The 21,203-nt window shown below is 38.5% G+C and overlaps 1 protein-coding gene across 1 annotated transcript; it reads left to right on the top strand.

The window, feature by feature from the left end:
- Window positions 1–226: 226 nt before the first annotated feature.
- plcb2 (phospholipase C, beta 2) lies at window positions 227–19,225 on the top strand. Its single transcript, XM_007549180.2, has 32 exons — window positions 227–400; window positions 571–648; window positions 1,405–1,473; window positions 2,384–2,524; window positions 3,179–3,258; window positions 3,379–3,432; window positions 3,521–3,596; window positions 3,729–3,829; window positions 3,985–4,145; window positions 4,228–4,374; window positions 4,549–4,706; window positions 5,883–5,965; window positions 6,105–6,189; window positions 6,438–6,672; window positions 6,759–6,844; window positions 6,911–7,007; window positions 7,105–7,189; window positions 7,314–7,438; window positions 7,630–7,781; window positions 8,104–8,268; window positions 8,345–8,444; window positions 8,532–8,636; window positions 9,530–9,594; window positions 9,707–9,797; window positions 9,879–10,316; window positions 10,501–10,684; window positions 11,064–11,205; window positions 13,527–13,591; window positions 14,037–14,090; window positions 14,275–14,332; window positions 15,733–15,816; window positions 18,039–19,225. The coding sequence occupies exons 1-32, from the start codon at window positions 317–319 to the stop codon at window positions 18,207–18,209; spliced, it is 3,819 nt and encodes a 1,272-aa protein (XP_007549242.1). The 5' UTR covers window positions 227–316; the 3' UTR covers window positions 18,210–19,225.
- The last annotated feature ends 1,978 nt before the right edge of the window (window positions 19,226–21,203 follow it).

Consider the following 21,203-nt stretch of genomic DNA (forward strand, 5'->3'; position numbering starts at 1 on the left):
TGTTGTTGCATTAAAAACATACTTTCTGATGTGAGACAAATGTTATGTTTAATCACTTGTTAACCACACCTTTTTGTTGGAATATAAGTCACTAAATCACAGGATGTTTAGCTTCACCTTTCACTTTGCTATGGGTCTTCCCTGACTTCATTTGCAATGCATATTGACTTAGGGTGCGTCCTGACTCTAGTCAGATGGGATGAACTCCAGTTTAGTGCATCTTTTGGATTCAGATGGAGTGATAAGCTAGTCAGAGGGTATAAGGATGGTGGATATTCAGTTTTTATTTAAGCTTTAATTGGGCAGGAGGGGCAGAATGAATAAGAAAAGATACTTCCTTGACCCCCCAGAGGTCAAAGACTATCTGGTGAAAGGAGAACGGTTTACCAAGTGGTCAGAGGTGAGTGAACATTTTGGTAAGGAAGGAAACTGGTTTTCATCTAAAAATCAGTTCACCACTTAGCTCAAAGTCTGGTACATCTCAGGTGAATGTGCACTGCAACAAGTGGATTGTTTAAAATCAATACACATTTAATTTGTGTGAAAGCCAATTCCCTCCTCTCTTCCAAGGACACAACAAAGACTGTTCCCGTCACCATGAAGATGGATCCGAAAGGTTTTTATGTCTACTGGACAAATCAAAGCAAGGTAATCAATTTTTCAGCGACTGAAACGGCAACCAAGATTCAGTCATTAAGCCAGTGAGATTAGTGTTATAGAAAAGACTATTAGTTCAATCCAAATGACAGCATCTTAAAAAAAAAAACAACCTTTCAGCTTAATTGCACAGTATTTGTTTACTCTCTTTGTATCCGAGCTACAAAGTTGGCAAGCTGCGATTGCAACCAGCTCACAGCTGGACCGCAGTGTTCAGAAAGCTGAGAATTATTTTAAAATGTGACCTTCATGTAGGTGGATTTTGTTGTAGAGCTGATGCATTGGATTGTATTAGACAGAGTATCTGCTCACATTTGAAAGGCAGGTGAGTGCGTCCCAGATTCAGACAGTGAGTAAAATTCATGTGATTCCAATCTGTGAAGGCTGTGGGATAACTCACAGCTCCTTTGGCCTCCTTCCCTCCTAGGCAGCTATTGATTAGTGCTGACGTGCGCTTGGACTGTGATCCTTTTCATTTTTCTAGATTGTCAGTCTTCCAGTGCCCTGCTCCCCCTCATTAAGGTCACCACATTAAGAAAAAAAAACCTGTGCGGCTTTAATATATGGCTCAAGTGTTTTGGCTGAAATAGAATAATAGCATGGTGTTGCATATTACTTTAAGAAAGCATAATATTCCTACAGGTGAAGTAAATCCCATAGATTTTGTTGTAGTATCTAAATCTGTATTTGGCCCAGTGCTGATACGAAGAGTTTGCTGCAAGATATGACTCCGACTCTTGTTTCTAGGAGACAACGTTTCTGGACGTTGCCACAATAAGGGACACAAGGACAGGAAAATATGCAAAACTTCCCAAAGTAAGTATTGCTTAATTACTTTATTAAATTATTTAATAATCTGCAGTTTCTTTGCAATTTAGTCAAATAAAAGTTGTTTCTTGTATAGGAATCTCTGCATGCATGCAAATACGGTGTTGAGCCCATAGTTTGCCCATTAATTTGAAAAACATATTTGCATTGCAAAAAAACAGCAGGGGACAAACGCACGAGGCTTTCTGCCCAACTCCAGATGAAACACATTGAGGCACCGGTGCACAAAGAGACATAAGCACACTCTGACTAACTCATGATCTGTGTCCTCTGGGATTGGGCTTGTTTTTATTTTCTCCTTTTTTGAGCTGAAAGCTGCCAGTTAGTTGCAGTTCATTTCTAGTCCTCGAAAGCCCCCACTGAGTTGCAACATGCAGCCGTCCATCGTCATGCCTCACTGAGAGGGAAATGTGTTTCCCTGGAGAGCTGAGAGAGCTGCATAATTTCAGTCAGGGTGCAGCTGGAAGTACATCTTTCTATATGGCCCCTGAGGAGCATTTGGGAAGCTGCTCCAAGGCTGACGTCATTTCTGCATCACTGAGAGAGGAAAGTGATTGATTGTGGAGAGGCTTTGGAAGGTCCCATCTAAAACATGGAATTGCTTTTTCCTGTGTGTTGTGTCTCTCTCTGTGTATGTGTGTGTGTGTATGTGTGTGTGCGTGTGTGTGTGTGTGCTTGTAAGGATTTCAAAGTGCCTGTGCATGTGTTTGCATATTCTGGTCACCACATTTGTTTGTAAAGATGAATCCTCCAGATATCCACTGTGTGCAGATTCAAAATGGTCTTTATTTAAATGGGTAAAAGTAATCTAACTTGTAATTCAAGCTCAACAAATAACCAACTAAATAAATAAAATTAAGACCAATCAAATTTCGATGGTACTTTTGTCTTTTTACAGCATCCAAAAGTCCGCAATGTCTTCAACCTGGACTTCCCCGACAGCAACCACCTTGCCAAAACACTGACCATCGTCTCAGGCCCAGACATGGTGAATCTGACCTATCACAACTTCTTTGCCTCAAAAGAAAAAGTGACTCAGGTAAAAATAAACCCCTGCATGAGTCTTTCTGTCGCTTGTTCCCTGAAATGGCTTAAACACAGACAGAAGCCGCCTGCCATTATGCAATAATCCGCTGCTTCCCCTTTAATAAGGCACTCACAGCTTCCTTTTTAGCTTTATTAGACTTTATGGCGCCATCATTTATATTTAATCAGCTGAAATAAAATTACAAATTTTCTTCATTCAAATACAACATTTACCAGAATGCCCTGAACTGCTGCCATGTTCACACCATCTAGTGGTGAAAGTGTGCATTTTTATAATCTTGCATACACTAATTGAGATGCCTTGCAAAAGTATTCACACTCATTAACATTTTCTCATTTTGTCATGTCACAAACATACACTTCAACGCATTTCATTCCTTCTCTATGACATGCCAACACAAGACTGCTAATACATTACTTGGAAGTAGAAAGCAAATGATCCATGGTTTTCATTTTCTTTTCTTGAAAAGTGTGGTATGCATATTCTCAATGAAATACATGCTGGGTTTTTGTTCTTAGCATGATAAAATGTAAAAAAAAAAAAAAAAACATCAACAGGCACTGATAGTCTTGCAAAGCACTGTAAATCTCCTCTCTCAATTACTTTGAATATAATTCAATATTCTGTGTATTTTTCTGTTCTAAGAACTGGGCAGATGACATTCTTGGAATAGCATACAATGCTGCAAGAACTAATGCATGCAGACAGGTTTTCCTGGAGAAAATGTAAGTGCACTTAACGTGACAATGGTGCAGATGTAAATGAAAATAGCCACTGCATAAGACTGAGTTCTCTCTTTACTTGCACTTTGAATTCTAATCAAAATCCCATGAAATCAATTTCAGATACATCCGCATTTCTCTTCAGACCAACAAGGACGGCAAAATCCCAGTGAAGAAGTAGGTTATAGATCAACTGTCTCACAGTTTGCACTGTGTGTGTGCATGTGTATAGTTTTGCCTAATATATTGGTTGTGCTTCCCAAAGCATCTACAAAATGTTCCCTGCTGATAAGAAGAGGGTTGAAAGTGCTTTAGCTTCAGCTCACCTCCCCAAAGGAAAGGTCGGAAACCAAAAAAAATACCTTGCATTTTTATTTTTAAATCCATCCCTAGTTTGTCTATGCTCAACTCTTTTTTTAAGTTTTTTTTTTTTTTTTTAAACAAGATGTGATATAAAATCTAATTTGTTCCAGTATGACACCATCAAGCCTGATGTATTCACTGAAGCTGCCTTCAAGACCTTCCTGACAAATCTCTGTCCTAGACCAGAAATCTTTGAGATCTTCACTTCATAGTAGGTCATGTCATTGTTTTTCGAAGAGAAGAGATGAAATTATTCTGGTCTGGCTTTTGGCTTTTCTCAACCTCGTCCACCCTAACAACTTGGGGGATAGTGGACTGTGAAAAGGTTGAGCACCATGAGGTTCATTGTTTCACTCTGCACTCCAGCTCCACCAAACCTACCATGACGAAGGAAAATTTCACCAAGTTCCTGAATGAAAAGCAGCGGGACTCTCGGTTCAATGAGGAACTGTTTCCACGTCTACGGCAAGACCAGATCAAGGCCTTGATTGACAAGTATGAACCCCTCACCACCAACTCCAACAGAGGTGAAAACTCACAGAAGATCAACTTCTTGCTTCATTGATACTTTTGAACTTTTGGTGTAATTATTTTTCTATCAATCTGCAGGTCTGATCTCTCCAGAAGGTTTTCTCTTCTTCCTGATGGGTCCAGAGACATCAGTAGTCATGCAGGACAAGCTGGCCAAGTGTCAGGACATGACCCAACCGATACCCCACTACTTCATCAAGTCCTCGCACAACACATACCTAACAGGTCAAACACTGACCTGACTTCAGCCCTAAAATCATTGGAGCAAATCTTTAATTCTACTTCTTGGTCCTCGTATTGTTTCCATTAACAGATATCCCTCCCTCAAGTTCCATTTAAACCCTAAACAAGTGAATGCATTTGCAAACCTTAACATATGTTTTTCCTCTCCCTGCTCAGCTGGTCAGTTCTCTGGCGTATCATCTCCAGAGATGTACCGTCAGTGCCTGCTGTCTGGATGCAGATGTCTGGAGCTGGACTGCTGGAAAGGAAAGCCTCCTGATGAAGAGCCCATCATCACCCATGGCTTCACCATGTGCACCGAGATCCTTTTCAAGGTAGTTTCAGATGTTGTTGGCAATATTTGAGGGGATCGTCTTTGCACTAAACAACATGAATTCTCAGAAATGTGCAACAAAAAACAATATTCTCTTAAAACACATAAGAAGTTTTAAGTCATTAATTCATGCTGACTCGCTTGTTTAAAATAAGCTAAACTGCAGAAAGCCTTTCAGAAGAGTTCACAGTAAAAGACAAACACATACAGGAAGGCAGGTGTTATCCTCTTACACTCAACACTTCCTTTTAAGGACAGCTGCAGGGACCGAGGGGCCCAAGTGTGGCTTGGTTTAGTTTATTTAAGTCTGAGAGTGGTGCTCAGCATTGAAATGACTTCAGCATTCATTGTTAGACAAACTGAGGTTCATACTTTTTGGAAAGTTGTTCAGTGATTTTTTTTAAACATGAGGCTTGTAACACTGACTTTATGCTTTTACATAAATCAAGAACAATACATAATACAACCTCTGCTAACTTCGTGCATGACTGATATGATTTAAAGTGTACTAGCTGGGAATGGGCTAGATTAGGAGGTGATTTGCATCCTGGTGCTCTACTAAATATAAAGCTTGCCTTTTAGAGCTCACATAGGTTACTTTTGAAGACTGGGTTAAAACTTGTGAGATCCGGAGAAGTAATAATCTCCATTGTTACTTCCATGGAGACAATACATATGTTTTAGAGACATAATAATAAGTTTTGAAAAGATCCGGATAGTCATCTTGATCTTTCCAGTACTGTAAATTCTGGAATCTGCACAGTAATTTGAGTTAATAACCTTAGAAAAATATATAGAAATACATAGAAAGGGACAAGTAACCACAAGCAGATAGCCAGGAATTTCTGCACTGTGACCTTTCAGATCCAGGAAAATAATCTGTAACTCATTGGAAAGTAACTTGACCATACATTTTCAGAAAGTAACCCATAAATTCCAGAAAGGTTACTTGGAACTTTTGTGTAAGTTATGCCACAAAATGAGAAAAAGTAAGCTCAACGCTGAAGGAATATGAATTAGGCTTTCTGGAAATCACCAGAAAATAGCCAACAAATTCTAGATAAGTTCTGGGAAAGCGAAGAATAATTTCAACAAAAGTGTTGAGTAGAACAACAACACTTTTGACAAATACATACATCGATAAATACTTATTTATTATACTTTGTGTCATCAACAGGATGTGATTGAAGCCATTGCTGAGAGTGCATTCAAGACCTCAAAATATCCTGTCGTTCTCTCATTTGAGAACCACGTTGACTCGTAAGCTTTCTTTAAGAAGATCCGTTTTATTGTTTACATGATCCAATAATTTGCCTTAAAAAAAAAAAAAGAAAAGAAATAGTAACAATGTATTTGGACCTTTTAAGCAGATTTGGGTGTTTTTCTGGTCTGTTTTTAGGGTGAAACAGCAGGAGAAAATGGCAAACTACTGCAAAACCCTGTTTGGTGATGCTCTACTGTCAGAGCCTCTGGAAAAATACCCTGTAAGCTTTTTCCTGAAATATAGATTTATGTCAAATACTAGATCAAGTTGTGATCTATTCTCTAAGAAATTGTGAAACAAACCCTCTTTGATACATCAGGTGCAATAATGTATTATACAGAAACCTTGAGTAATCGACAAAATAATACCAGTGTAATTTGTGTAATTATCTTGAAAAAGACAAACATTTTAATATTTCAACTTGAAAAGTTTACTTGAAGTTGTCTACTCCCTATGTCTTGTATCAAGCTGAAGCCAGGCCAGCAGATCCCAAGCCCATCTGAACTCATGGGCAAGATCCTCATCAAGAACAAGAAGGGCAGCCACGAGAAACCAGCCCAGGCTAAGAAAACCAGCGCAGCCGCCACAGACCAGACTGCTGCTGCCGTCACCGAACAGACGGTTGCAGCTGAACCCACCCAGGATCCAAATGCCTCCTCCCAAGATGCAAGCAACCCAGCAGCTCCCACCCAGGAAAATCAAGGTCTACTCTAAAAATCCAGTGTAACAGAAACACAGTCCAGGTTCATATGCTTACAATGTATTGATGTTATAATTGTGTGTTGGAAGCTGAGGGAGAGGCTGCTACAGAAGACAACGAGGAGCAAGAAGATACCGAAGAACAGGATGAGGAGAAAATGAAGACATCAGATGAGGTAAAATACTAGATTTCTCCTCGAAGGGTCCAAACATCAGTTAACTTTCTGTCATCTCCCCAACAGGGCACGGCTGGACAGGAAGTGACTGCGTATGAGGCTATGTCATCCATAGTCAACTACATCCAGCCCAACAAATTCATCTCTTTTGAAAATGCCAAAAGTATAACATCAGCTCATAGGACATTAATGCATTTTTTTCGGTTCTTTTAAAGATCCAAAAGTCAGACTTTTTTCCTCCTTCTTTCTTTTTTATTCAGAGAAAAACAAGAGCTATGTCATCTCATCTTTTGTGGAAACCAGAGGCGAGGCAATGATTTCCAAGACTGCTGTTGAATTTGTCGAGTATCCTTAAAAAGAACTCCTGCACTTAAAAAAATCTGGACAAAAAACCCCAAAAAACAGGTTAATAAAAAAAAGAACTAATTTAAGAAACTTGAAAATGTACTTCCTAAACCTTATTTTATAGATACAACAAGAGACAGATGAGCAGAATTTACCCCAAAGGAACAAGAATGGATTCTTCCAACTACAGCCCTCAGCCTTTTTGGAACGTAGGCTGTCAAATGGTGGCCCTCAACTATCAAACAATGGGTAGATTTAAATTGTTTTTCACGTTACTGATAAACTCACAGATTTTCATTTGTTCACCACTGGAGGTCAGTGGTGTACCTCTCTGAGCTACACTGACCTCTGCCGCTATCTGCATCCCCAGTGCGGCTCACTGTTGCTCCTGAAACTGAAGCGAGGTGGCGTAATTGGGCCTTGGTTCTGTGTATTTTCAGATTTCCCCATGCAGCTGAACATGGCCTTGTTTGAATTCAATGGCAGAACGGGTTACCTCCTCAAACACGACGTGATGCGCCGCAGCGACAAAAAGTTTGACCCTTTCTGTGACAGGATTGACACAGTGGTGGCAAGCACATTAACCATAAAGGCAGGTTCAGAACTTCTTATCATATTTCTCTTTATGCTTTGCCAGGTTGTTTTTTGTGTGCTCTAATTTGAGCACCAAATTAGCCTCTATAGTTCTGGGAAGAGTGCTCATGTTTTGTTTGGTTTCAGAGTACAATGTCTGCTTCCAACTGTGACAGAATATTGTTTTCCTGGTATTTTATCAGACCCTGCATGACAGAAAACCTCACCTCTATTTATATCCACTCGCTCATCAGCATGCGTGGCCACAGCATCACTCATCAATCCCATAATTCTCAGTTCGTACCTGTGTTTTATTGAATCTCACGCACCTGTCCCAACAGATCTATTCAGGACAGTTTCTTTCCGAAAAGAGTGTGAAAACCGGGGTTGAAGTGGAAGTGATTGGGTTGCCAGGTGACCCCAAGAAAAAATATCGCACCAAGTGGTCCACCACGCCCAACGCCATTAACCCGGTGTGGAATGAGGAGCCTTTTGTTTTTGAGAAGGTAGGAACAGTAAGATGGCTCCAAAGAGTAAAACATGCAGCTCAGCTCTCAGACCCAATATGTGTGTTATTTATAGATCTTGCTTCCAGAAATGGCTTCTCTACGAATTGTTGTTCATGAAGAGAATGGGAAATTTGTGGGACACAGAATAATCCCCATCGATGCCATCCAGTCAGGTCAGTGAGCATGAGCTGCTGAGGATGCTCTCAGTTCAAAAGGGGCTGCTGTTTTTTAAAATCACAGTTTTCATTTGTCCCCTGCAGGCTTCCATCACATCTGCCTGCGCAGTGAGAGCAACATGCCTCTCACTCTGCCTGCTCTCTTTGTGTACATAGAGGTCAAGGACTACATCCCCGCTGCCTTTGCAGGTGCTTGGCTTTTTGTTCTGTTTCCAAGTTAGAAGGTTAAAATCTGCCATCAATATGACTGCTAACAAGGGGAAACACAATATAGAATGCTGCATGTCAAAAAACTGTAATATCACAGAAAATTTTTTATTTTTTATTTTTAATAATTCTTTAGGCCTGTATATTTTTCATATTCAGAGTAATATATCTGAAGCATACATTTCGTGGTAATTTTGATTATCGTAGCTTCTAAAAAAACGTTTTTCTAAAAAATGATAAATACAGAATTACGTTGTTAAAGGAATGTTGTGATCCATACAATAATAGGAAATATTACTTGCAGACAATCTCTAACACTCTACACAAGAAGGGTCAGCACTAAAAGGTTATTGCTAAAGGTGAAAAGAAAATTTGCATTTTATTTGGAAATCAGGATCCCAGAGTCTGGAAGAAGTGCTGAGGTTCAGTGCAAAGTTTCCGTCGTCAGTGATGACTTGGGAACTCATGTTGGAGACTTGGAAAGCTATAAAAATGCTGATTTCATTTTCCAGTAGTCCTGGGAGCTGGTAAACACATGCTAAAAATACCAACACCCACTTTAATCACCATAATTAATTGCCAATCTTACCACCATAGAGAATCAAAAGGGTCATATTGAAAGTGGGATACTTCCTTAGCCCTTCCACAGAGACACAGGCTGATCATTTACATGCCAACTTGTGATGATGCAGAAAATAATCTCTAACAAAGCATGTAATGCATATAACAATAAGCTAACATTTCTATATCAAAGCCTCTTTTTTTTATCTATATAATATATGTTTCACTTTTTAAACATTTTGATTATATTCTTATTCACTGGGATAAGCCTTATCCCAGTGAATAAGAACATTAGTGTTTCACTCCTTCCTCAGATTTCACAGAAGACTTATTTAACCCAACAAAGGGTGCAGACAAGACCTCAAAGACCCCTAAAACGGTAAAATGATCTTATTTGATTTACTATGAAAACATCTAACAGCAGTGTTTCTGTTCCTGGAAGATGACAACCTCTGCTGGGTTGTTTCTGTTCTGTTTTCTAACCCCTGCAGTCATCATCCGACTACATCTCTCCCTATGAGTTGCCTCTTGGGGATCAACCCCCTGCAGGAAAGGCAAAGGAAAATGAGGCCCCTGCTGAAGGTAATAACCTCTCATTTTGACCATTCTATGACTCTCGTACCAGGTATCACTTCCTGATTTATGATTCTTTAACTTTTTCAGAAAAGGCTGCATCCGAACCTAAACCAAACACCGATGAAAGTACCAGTCAGTCCCAGTCTCCTTCTGAAACCGGTGCAGAAGAAACTAAAGAACAGCCTGAGCAGTCTCAAACCCCCGATGCCGCTCCTACTAAAGATGATGAGCCAGATGCAGGAAAACTTGAATCTCAATCTCCTCCTGAAGCTCCTGCAGCCAATAAGGAAGTTGAAGCTGAGAAAGAAGTGGACCCAAAGTCAGCGGCAGCTCCAGAAGCCAAAGAGGAAGAAGGCACCGATCCTGATGCAAACCCTAAGAATGAAGATAAAGAAGATTCGGAGGCACCTGCACCCGCTTCTGGAGAAGACGCTCCTGCAGAGGACGCATCTGTGTCCCTGTCCAGCTTGCCGTCAGAATCAGCAGGATCAAGTGACTCATCTCAGTCCCCCTCTAGTAGTGAAGGTAACGATAAAGTGTTTCATGTGCTGCATCCATCACATGTTCCCTCCTCTTGCCACGCTATTAATAAAGCTTTCGGAAAGACAAAATATCAATCAATCTTGAATGTATTTTGTTGATTAAATTTTATTATGCTCCGAAAAGATGGGAGATTCCTGCGACTTTTCGCTGTCTCGTTCTGTTGCAGAGCCTTGTACGGTGACTGTCGAGCAGCTCACACAACACAAGAACTATCTGAAGGTCATCAAGCGTCAGGAAAAGGAGATGAAAGACGCTGAAAAGAAATATCAGAAAAAAGCAGAAGACCTGATCCAGAAATACTCCGACTCTTTCAAGGCTATCAAGAAGAAGGGTTCACTGAAGAAGAAAGAGTATGTGGATATTTTAGTTTGTTTTTTTTAAATGAAAAACAGTAGAATGTTTGACAAAAGCAATTGTTGATGATGCCTATGTGTTCAGGGGTCAATTGGTTCACTAATTTGTGTTGTCCAGGCACCAAAAACTGTTCCCCTTCTTGCAAAGCAGCACTGAATATTGAAGCATATTTGCACTGATAAGATTATTTTTGGATGTATGCATAATGTTCTGCAACTAGCATAGTTTCCTAGCTGAATATTAAATGATGCATAATATCACCAAATGAATTTTGCCTGCAGTACTTTTTTTATGCACACAGAATCAGCCTTGGCAAGCTGTGCTCTTATTAACCCTTTCTTCATAAATATGCTTTGCTTTGTTGTGTTCCACCAGGGGAGGAGACAACTCTTCTGACAACAGTGTGAAGAAAGAACGCGTTCAGGACCAGAAGGACAAAATGCAGACCGAGCTACAAGCTCTGTGGACGGAACAGTGTGATCAGACGAAGAAAAAGAAAGAGCAGTGCGCTACTGAGGCAAGTCAAAGACAGTTCATACCATCCTCTGCAAAAGCAGTCATGTATTTTATCATTGTCTATTATTTATTTGGAACGGAAAATGAAAAAGCAATGTATAATTGGGAGATGGAAAACAATAATTTTATAAATCATTTTTCTCAATTTTGGCAATTGTCCACTACTTGTTGTTAGTCCATAGCACACAATCATAATAAAGTACATCAAAATTTGTGACTGTAATGTGAAAAATTCTGAAAAAGGTCAAGGGTGTGAAAACTTTGCTAAGGAATGCAGTTTGAGAATCACATTTAAAATGAGGCAAACAGTGTCAAATAACAGTCTGTGGCACGTGCAAGCTTTAAAAGTCTTTTTTTAGCTGTCGTTTTATCTCCTGCTTCTACAAGAGCATGCGCAGGCAGCAGGGGGATTTCTGTAAGCCAAGATGGACAACAAGCTTTTATTTATATGGCATCAGAAAGGCTCTGGAAGTGCTTTTAAGGTGACTCACCCTGTACCCAACAGAGCACTCTGAGACAGTGGTTTTAAAAACAGAAGCACATTTTAGCAACATGAGGACTCATGAGATATAAGCACAGAGTAGAATAAAAAAAGACATTAGTACTAGAAGACCAACCAGAAAATCTCAATTCAGGCTCAACAGTTAGTAGATAAACATAGCTACTCCATTGTGAACACATCAAACGTTTCTGATGTTGTCATGAATAAATAAATACATAGTAAAAAAAACAAAAAACCCAAAAAACGTTAATGATATATAAGTGAAGTTATATCAAATTTCCATGCTAGAAAAAAAAACATGCTAAAATGTGCTTCTGTTTTTCTAGCATGCTAAAATGCTAGAAAAAAACATGCTAAAATGGCAGCAGCTCTTAGTTATTGATAATAATATGTAGTGTATTGACACTACGTAACAGTTTGATGCTCTCTTAATTGATGTCTTGAGGTACTGGACTCATGAACCATTTATTGCTGATGCATAGCTTAGTGTTTAAAACGTATTTGATTGACAGAACACAACTTCTAAATACCTCAAAGTCAGTAAAGGTGAACCTCAAGGTTCAGTACCAGAACCACTTAATATTATTCTCTTTCTTAATATTAATATTGTCCAAAGTTTTATTTTTATTCTGATGACGCCCAGAAGTATTGCAAATCCCCATCCCATGACAGGAACTCACTCAATTAAGGTTTTAACACAGTTTATCAAAAGTCGTGATTTGAAACTTCCAATAAATACAAACTCTAAGCGTATAATGCAATTCTCCCTCAATCCTTGTTTCAAAAGATTCAAAGTAGGTTTTGTGTCATGGTACAGACCCTTGAGTATTTTAGCTGATGATTCTCTCTCTTTTACCCCACATGCTTATCAGCTGGTCAAAAGGCCAAAATCACAGCGAGGTTTTCATTTCAGGGTAAAACTTGTCTTTCATTCGAATTCAAAAAGATTGATTGCTACAACCTTTCTATGAGTCATGGACATTTTGGATCTGGATCCTTCATTTCAGTGTCTGTGTGCTCTTAGCTCTGCATCATGCTGTTTTGAGGCTCATTGCTAATTTTACCTCATTAACCCTTCCTTGTTCATTATATCAGTGGATGGTGATTGAAAGCAAAATCTCCTTTTCAAGAAATAATTACATATCATCCTGAAATGAATTATTAAATGGAAGATATTCTGAGCTTCTTCCAGCATTTCTTTGATTGCATTCAAACTGAAGTCAGCCTGCTATAGCCATGCAAAGTAGTATTACTTTGTTGTTCAGCTTTGTGCTTCTTTATTTGTCCCTGAAAGCTTGAAGCGGTCCCTTAGCCATTTTACGCCATAGTCATAAGTGGGTTAGTTTTGCTCTATTAGATTATATCAAGACATTTGAATCAATTATTTTGTTATTCTATTATTATAGGGAGGATCTTATAATTAGACTCCGAAAAAAAAAATCTGAATATGTTTGTAATAAAGCTCCTCTCATATCTAACAGCCACTCACTCATTTCTCCACCGTCTTTATTTAACTTGGTGTGAATTCGTCTTCGGCCTGCAGCAGCTAATTTTACCTCTCTTTGTTGTGCTTCTGGGATCATGAGAAAAGGTGTTTAAAAAAACAACAAATTTTGTTATGCATCAGGCTAAGGTTCTTTTTGCAAATTGTCAGTCTATTTAAGGGCACAATGGCCCTTAAATAGACTTATTGCTCTGTCCATGCTCATTTTTCATAAATCACCAATTTAAACATCAGAACTTTATTTAAAGCCACTTATGCCTCATTTACGCCTACATACTGACTAAGACTGTACCACTTTTTTGTTCTGCTGCGACAGAGACTTGCTAAGCTTTTGGAGATGGCCATGGAGAGACACACCGTTGAGCTGAAGACCCTGGAGAGGTACGGTCACACATGCAAAAACAACTGTGACATGATGCACACATCAAGAAGGCTTTGCTGAGTCCCTCTGAGTCTAATCTTTATCCCGAGGCTTCAGTGCGACTCTGACTGTGTGTGCATGTGTCATCTGAGGTGAAAAACTTGACATTTGGCAAAGAGAATACATCGAATGCTGAATGAATCACCTCAGCAGGCGGGTCTTCCAATGTCCTTGGCTGGCTTATGGTGTTAGGTGTGTGTTGTCCAAAGTCCCCAGTGGGCAGATGGTTAGTTCAGGACAGTTATAATCCAACAGGTGTTTAAACAACAGCGGGGAAGCAAAAGCAACTCCGATAAGGTCACACCAGAAACAGTCAGACCTGCAACTTTTGCTTAAAGATTGATTGTTCAAAAAGTTACGTTTTTTTTTTACATTCTTTATTATCTTTTGTCTTTTTATCCATAGTGAAGCCAAAGAAAAGAAGAAAGCTCTAAAATGTTCCTCCACAGAGAAGTCAAAGTAAGTTCATTGTCTTAATTGCTTTTTCTTTTTCTTCATAGTTTATTAGTTTTGCCATGTGAAAATGAAAAGAAATGAGAATTTAAGCAATAAAAAACAACTCACTCCTAGAAACTGGATTATTTATATAAAGTGCAGTTTCTTTTTTATTGCAAAGGTAATCTCTTAATTTATCCTCATTTAGGCTGAAAAGGGCCATGAGCACCGAGATGCTGGACGAGACCAGTCAGTCTGATGCTGCTGTAAGTAATCAGCTGTAGTTTTAATAGTTTTACTGTAAATACATTGTAATATGTACACTAATCTGCCAGTTTGTTAGGCACATCATGCTAGTACTGCATTTGACACCCATTTATCTTCAGAAATGACCTTATTTCGTTGTGGAATATATTCAACGAGGTGTTAAATGTATACATGGACCAGAAATCTTAGAGATTTTGGTTCATGTTGACATGATGATTTTACATCGTTGATGCAGATTTTCTTGACTGCACATCCATGATGTAAATCTAAAAGGTGCTCCATAATGAGGCAGTGGCAGTTACAGATGCTTAATCTGTACTAAATGCCCAAAGGGGGCAAAGAAAACAAGCCCTACAGCATTACACCACCATCGCTGTACTTTTTCTAATTTTCCCAATTTGGGACAAACCTTTTGGTTTACTACACCTTCGGTAAGGTTGAAGCACTCCAGTCTAAGACCTTGTTTGATGTTTGGACTATTAAACATCTAAAATAACTATTTTCTGCTCATTTATACTAGTGCATTGAACATATTATTATTTTCAAATTTGTAACTATGAAGTGCTTGCATATTTGAATCAAACGTGGAAGAATTTTTACCCGAGGCATGCTAAAGCAAACATGTTCACATCCCGTACACCCACATGTTACTAACAGGAAAACATGCACACATTTCTGACCCGTAAGTACTCCCACACACAAAAGAATCTGTGTATCTTGTCAAACCACAGTAAGACCTTAGTCTCTAGCGCGCTGACAGACTCTTTTCACCTTTTGAATAAAGTGCAGCAGACCCCAACCATAGGCCAGGCTTGCCCATTACTCAGAAGCTACTCAAAAGGAACGAGTTAATGCATGCGTGGTCAATGAGTCACTCAGCTCTGCTCTTGTTCCCCTGTCAGCTCATCAGGATTTAGATCTGATGCATCTGGGTTAATGGCCAGGCCCTTTTACTGGGCGCTGCAACACTTGACTCAATCTGTAGCGCAGAAGAAAACCCTCGCTCACCCTCCCACACCTTCTGGTCGCATTGCAGAAGGTGTGGTTGATCAAGCTGATCAACATAATCAGGATTTATCCATTAATTACCACGACTGTTTACATCACTGTCGCTCGTTCTAATCAGCAGTGGCACAGTATTGAGTACTGGAGTGCAAGGGCTGAGCAATCTTACTGAGCAGGACTGAACCGGCGACTTAACTGCATCGATCCTCTCTCTCAGGTTGCATTCCATGGGGATGTGTACATACGCTCTCAGGAAGAAACATGAGCAGATAAACTACTTACAGACAAAACAACTAATCTGTACATCCCTCACACTTCATACACAGACATACTCAAACCTCTTTATGAAAACCACAAATCAATGGAAGATGTTTTGTGCTTTGCTGTGTTACAGTCTGCAGACTTCAGCCCGCAACAAGAGGCTCTGATGAAAAAACAAGCTGCTACCCTGGAGGAAGTCAAGGGAATGACTAATCAGGTACACACACTGACATCAAGAGGCTCAGGATTTTTCACAGAACAATGAAACTGAACAAGGGATGACTACTTCCTTTCAGAAAAGTATTCGTGCCTCATTAAGTTTTTTTTCAGATTTTATCATGCTACAAGCACAAGCTTCTATTTTATTAGAATTTTATGTTCTAGAACAACACCTATAATATGAATTAGGAAGAAGAAACTCAAGAAAGGAACCAAAGAACAGACTGAATTTTTTGCTCATTCTTACTGAGAAAATACTCCAAACTCAGTCGCATTGGATAGATACTGTCAGTGGACATCAACTGACTGTTCATGCGACAGGTTTCGTGTTGAGTTTAGGTTTGGACTGGCCGGGTATTATAAATATACTGTGGTCTAATCTCTGGTTGTGTGTTTTGGGTTGCTCACCTGGGAAAAGAACCTCCACTCCAGGCTCAAATCTATTTAATGTGAAACCTGACAGCCCCCTTAAGTTAAATTTGAATTATTTTAATGACTTAATGATATGCCATAATGAATCTTTTACACAGAACGTACATTATGAAGTTTTTAATGTTGAACTTATAGTTGTAAATTCTCCTGACTATTTCTAAGCTTATCACTGATTTAACTCAGGTTGTGTCTTGGTGTTATTTAGTTTTTGTTTTGAGTTTAACATTTTTTTTACAGTGTTGTAGCCTAGGGTTCTAAAAACACTTGCATTACTTCTGATTTTATGACAAATACCTCAGATTTTAATTTTATTTTATTTACTTCACAATAATTTCTTATTTTGTGTTGATAAAAATCCTCATAAAATGAAGTGGTGTCTGTGGTTGCTATGGGAACATGTAGAAATACTCAAAAGGTATGAATACTTTTTCACTACTTTCAGGTGACTTCTGAAGGAAATTGTCTGCAATGAATTTTATTTAGGGGTATCAGTGTGTAGGGACCCCATACATGTGCAACCACACTACTTAGATATATATTTCTTAATAAAACAAATAATCCATGTAGCTGAAATACATTTCATCATTGCCTAAAGTTCACCCACAGTTTAAACACCTACCATAAATTGTGTGCTTTTACCGACGGATCCCAATGGTTCCTTAAGAGATCCCTAAAATTTGCTATTAGTAATCTCTATTTAGTGCTTCTAGTGAATGTGTCAGTGTGACACATCCAGAATAAGTGACAAAATAGAAACAGCTGAGCAAGCTCCCACAGCTGCAAATGATGTCAAACCTCTTCTTGTTGCAATGGTTCCCTTTGAATCAGAGGAATTTTGGCAGCTAATGTTGAGAAAAGAGGTGCGAGATTTTTTAGACATTGACGTGTAAAGGCCAGATGGAGGGTGGGTCTCATAACATCAGTGTTAGCCTACAAATGTAGGCTAACACTGATGTTATGAGAAGCGGTGGGTGGAAGTGAAAGTGCAAATAAACAAAGGGAGGAAAAGGGAGCACTCAGTGAGAGTTTATCCTTTTATTACAACTGGTTTATTTTTCATTTTAATGGAGTCAAAAATCTTTTTAAAATCAGTTCCTGATACATTTTTATTACCATTATCAATGCTAAAAAAAAGGACTGTAGCAACTTAAATCTGACATGGGATTTAAAAATGTCTCAGAAAAATTTGAGACATTCCACTGCAGAGAGAATAGCCGATATGTCCCGGTCTCACAATGCAAACAAATAAGGCTATGCTAAAAGAAGTCTCCAATAACTCTGAAATGTCATTACAGAACCTACGGCAAACTTTTGCTTCTGTTTATATGGAAATGCATCCCTCTAAAAATAAGTAATAAATGAAGCTTAAATTTCATGGGCGATATACAAAGAGCAAAGACAAGCAGGCAAAAATAAAGTTTGCCAGAGTGAATATTGTTAAAGGCCAAGACTTTTGCAATATTGTTGTTTGCACAGTTCAGAGGCTGCTTGAGGAAAATATGAAAACACCTGTCGAAAAAAACAAAGCTTATCTGCTAAATAAAGGACAGTCTGGTTGATTTTTTATTTTTTTTTTTTAAGAACTGATTTAAAACATCCACGCTGGCTCCTCTCAGGCTAACTTTAGTCCCCCAGTTTAAATTTACACTAACTGAAGAGGCAAAAATCATTTATTTCTGCAGATATTATTTTACCAGTGCAGAACATTTTAGCACAACCTCATGTCAAGGTCTTGAACTATTCTTTTAATGCAATTTAATAATCACTGTTTGGTGAATGTGTTTGCAGCTAATCCAGGAGGCTCTGAAAGAGCATGCTCAGAAAACGAGGTCCCTGTCTGCAGAGGTGAGGAATGCTGTCAACGTCTGCGTCGGGGCACACTTCCCAGAATACGTCGATGAAGATGGAGACAAAAAACCTCCGTGTGAGAGCTTCTATGGAAATGTCTTTGTAGGCTAGATGCACTACTCTCTCTGCTTTTTGCCACTTATGTCATCGGTCTGTAATGTAACCTAAAACTGGAACATTGCTGTAAAGTAGACGAGGATTGTTAGCCAAGCTCAGAGTGAATTTAAGATATTAGATGTGATATTTGTAGCAGGAGTGTCTTTTAGGAAGTTAAGAGGCAGTAATGTCCTCTTGTCTGTATTTTATGCCAGAGGTAGATGGTTTTGAATTTCTTCCTTTCTTTTGACTTTAGAGATTACAGTGAAAGATCTGCTCCAATAAAACATACAAAAGGGCTGCAATTTCAGTCTCCTTTCGACAAGGAAATGTAGCATTTAAAGTAGTTTAGAACTGTCTGCAGGTTGAGTGCCTCCCTTTGTCACTGTTGATTTTACATGTGTGATTTCACTTACTGCTGGAAGATTACAGACAGTTTTAAAGGAGGAATCTCCCATAAAGCCTTTACATTTGCTTGTGCAAACCCCAACACATCGGAGGTTCACTTCGCATATTTTACAATTGTGGTTTGCAACAGAGTTTTTAATTATTTCTGCTAACTAGTTAGAAAAAAAGTTTATGAAAAAGTGCAAAATGCTGTCAGAAAAGAAGGTCTTTATCCATTTTAAATGAAAACAGTTCAATATTTAAGTTACCATGTAATCGCAGTTTTTTTTTTTCAATTTATTTGTCTGAGGATTTAATTATTTGAAGAACTTGTAAGTAAGATGAAATATTTGGCACCTAACTAAAAAAATAATTTATTGATTAGACCATCTTCTAATTGATCTACAATGTTGTAAATCCTTTTATTTTATTGGAGCTAAGGCGGCATGTGCAAATGTGACAAAGTTAAGCAGAAATTAATTCATCATTTTAAAAGTAACATTTGCGTCATTGGCACAAATAAGATCAATTTCTGTTTTCTGAACGTTTCCTGATTTACTTTGCAATGACTCTGGGTGATTATATAGTTGCAATAAATGTTACTTTTCCTGCTCTCTGAATTAATAAACATACATTTTCACTCAGTGCATTTTTTTTTTTGGTTTTATTTGCACATATTAAATTCAGAGAAATATACACAGTGTACTAATTATCAGAACTAGCGGGTTCGAATCTGGTTTGGAAATAACCAGAATGAAATTTTAGATAGCACAGATGACAGTAATGAGGTAATGCCAGACACATCCAGAATACAGATCACTGATAAAATCCTTACATCAGTGCTACATACTACATAATAATGTCCAAATCAAGCTCAAAACGGGGGATTCTTTTTTTCTTTTTTTTTAACCAGACCACAAAAATCATGAACTATTACAATGCAAAAAGTTTAGCTTTTCAGATTTCACTTTTTATACATTTATCTTTGAGTAAAATTAAATTTTCCCTCTGAAATAATGCCGTTTATTCACATAAAATTGTGCTTTAAATAACAATAGAAAAACACTTTTCTGGGCTTGAATGATGTTGCATGTGGCTCTCAGGCCAAAATTATACAGAGTTCAGCATTATGCTTTTCGAAATAAGGATTATAACAGCATTGCTATGTATTGTTTTAATGAAGCAGTTAAAACATTTTCCAACTACCTCTTTAGGCGGAGTTGCTTTCTTATATTTCTAGCAGCCATACAGTATTAAGTGGCATTTTCCTGGAAATCTAAGGTGTACTTCAGAGTAAGCCTTGTCACTCTGTGCACACACACATACACACACACATACTTAACACCGATTTCAAACACTCCTGCACCATGCACAGCCATGTTTATCACCAACCAACAAACAAAAAACAAGATAAATTCTAACCTACATGATATGTTTAGGAAAGAAAAAAAATCACAATAATCAATTAGGTTTATCTAAAATAAAGCCCTCTCCAGCCCCTGCATGTCTAACACAGATTGTGACAGCTTGGGAGGAAGACCAATTCATTAATATGTAATTATGAGTCATATTTATGCGAAATAGCATTTTATTTAGACCGCATGTGGGAAACAACACCCCCTTGCAATTCTGACTGTTCTGTGTGGTTTGACTGATTCCCTCTGTCTTGAAAGTTTTATAGATGAATAAACTGCAGAAAAAGAAAATTTGGAATCACTTATTATTGTGCCCTTATGTGGTCCTGAAATGGTAGATGTAGTGCGGAATCAGGTGTGCATTTTCAAGCTACACATATTTACACTCTGAACAACAGATAACTGCTATCTGTACTCATAAGGTCGTCTCAATCAGAAATAGAAATCTGTGGATTCATGGTCCACAAAGTCCGTTCACTTGAGACTGAAGACTCAAGGTTTTGTCTGTTTCTTTCTCCCTAAGTTTGTAGGTGCATTCGGAACATTATGGCTCGACTGACTCGCAGTAACACATAATTACAATGTTTTATTTTTTTCCTCTCCAACAAATGCAAGATCAGTGAATCAGTGGATTAAGTGCCGCAATAAAAGCCACGAGGATTACAGCGAATGCAGGTAAAAACCTCTCAAACACAGAGACACGTTCCAGCTTAATGTCAGCTCCGCTAACAGTGCATCTGTCTCTCAGTGAGAGGCACTTGTTTCCACTCGCATGCATGCATTCATTACTGAGCCGAAAGTTTGTTTGTTTTTTCTGACAAACTATCTACAACATTTTTTCCATTTAGTTTCTTTCAGTTTTTTTTGTCTTCTGTCACTCCTTTCTTCTGAATTAAATAACATGAATGATTTTTTTTCTTTCTTTCTTTTTTTTTTTAAAGGCGGAACGGGACAAATCACCAGGGAAAAACATCTTGTGCTCGAGAATCCTGCCACCTCATGCGCAGCACAGATGAACGGTTTGGAGTGTGAGTCCAGTCAGCCCTGAATCACTCTGGCTGATCTTACATAAGGCAAACACACGTCGGGTGACTGTCTCCTTCAAGCTGGAGAGGAACGGCCCGTGATCTTTATCCATCTTGATTGGAAGGAAGTCCAAAAAAATGAGGAAAACACCTCAACACAAACAGTGTTACTCGGTGGAGTT

Source organism: Poecilia formosa, unplaced genomic scaffold (genome assembly GCF_000485575.1).
Source record: "Poecilia formosa unplaced genomic scaffold, Poecilia_formosa-5.1.2 Scaffold30, whole genome shotgun sequence".
Classification (NCBI taxonomy): Eukaryota; Metazoa; Chordata; class Actinopteri; order Cyprinodontiformes; family Poeciliidae; genus Poecilia; species Poecilia formosa.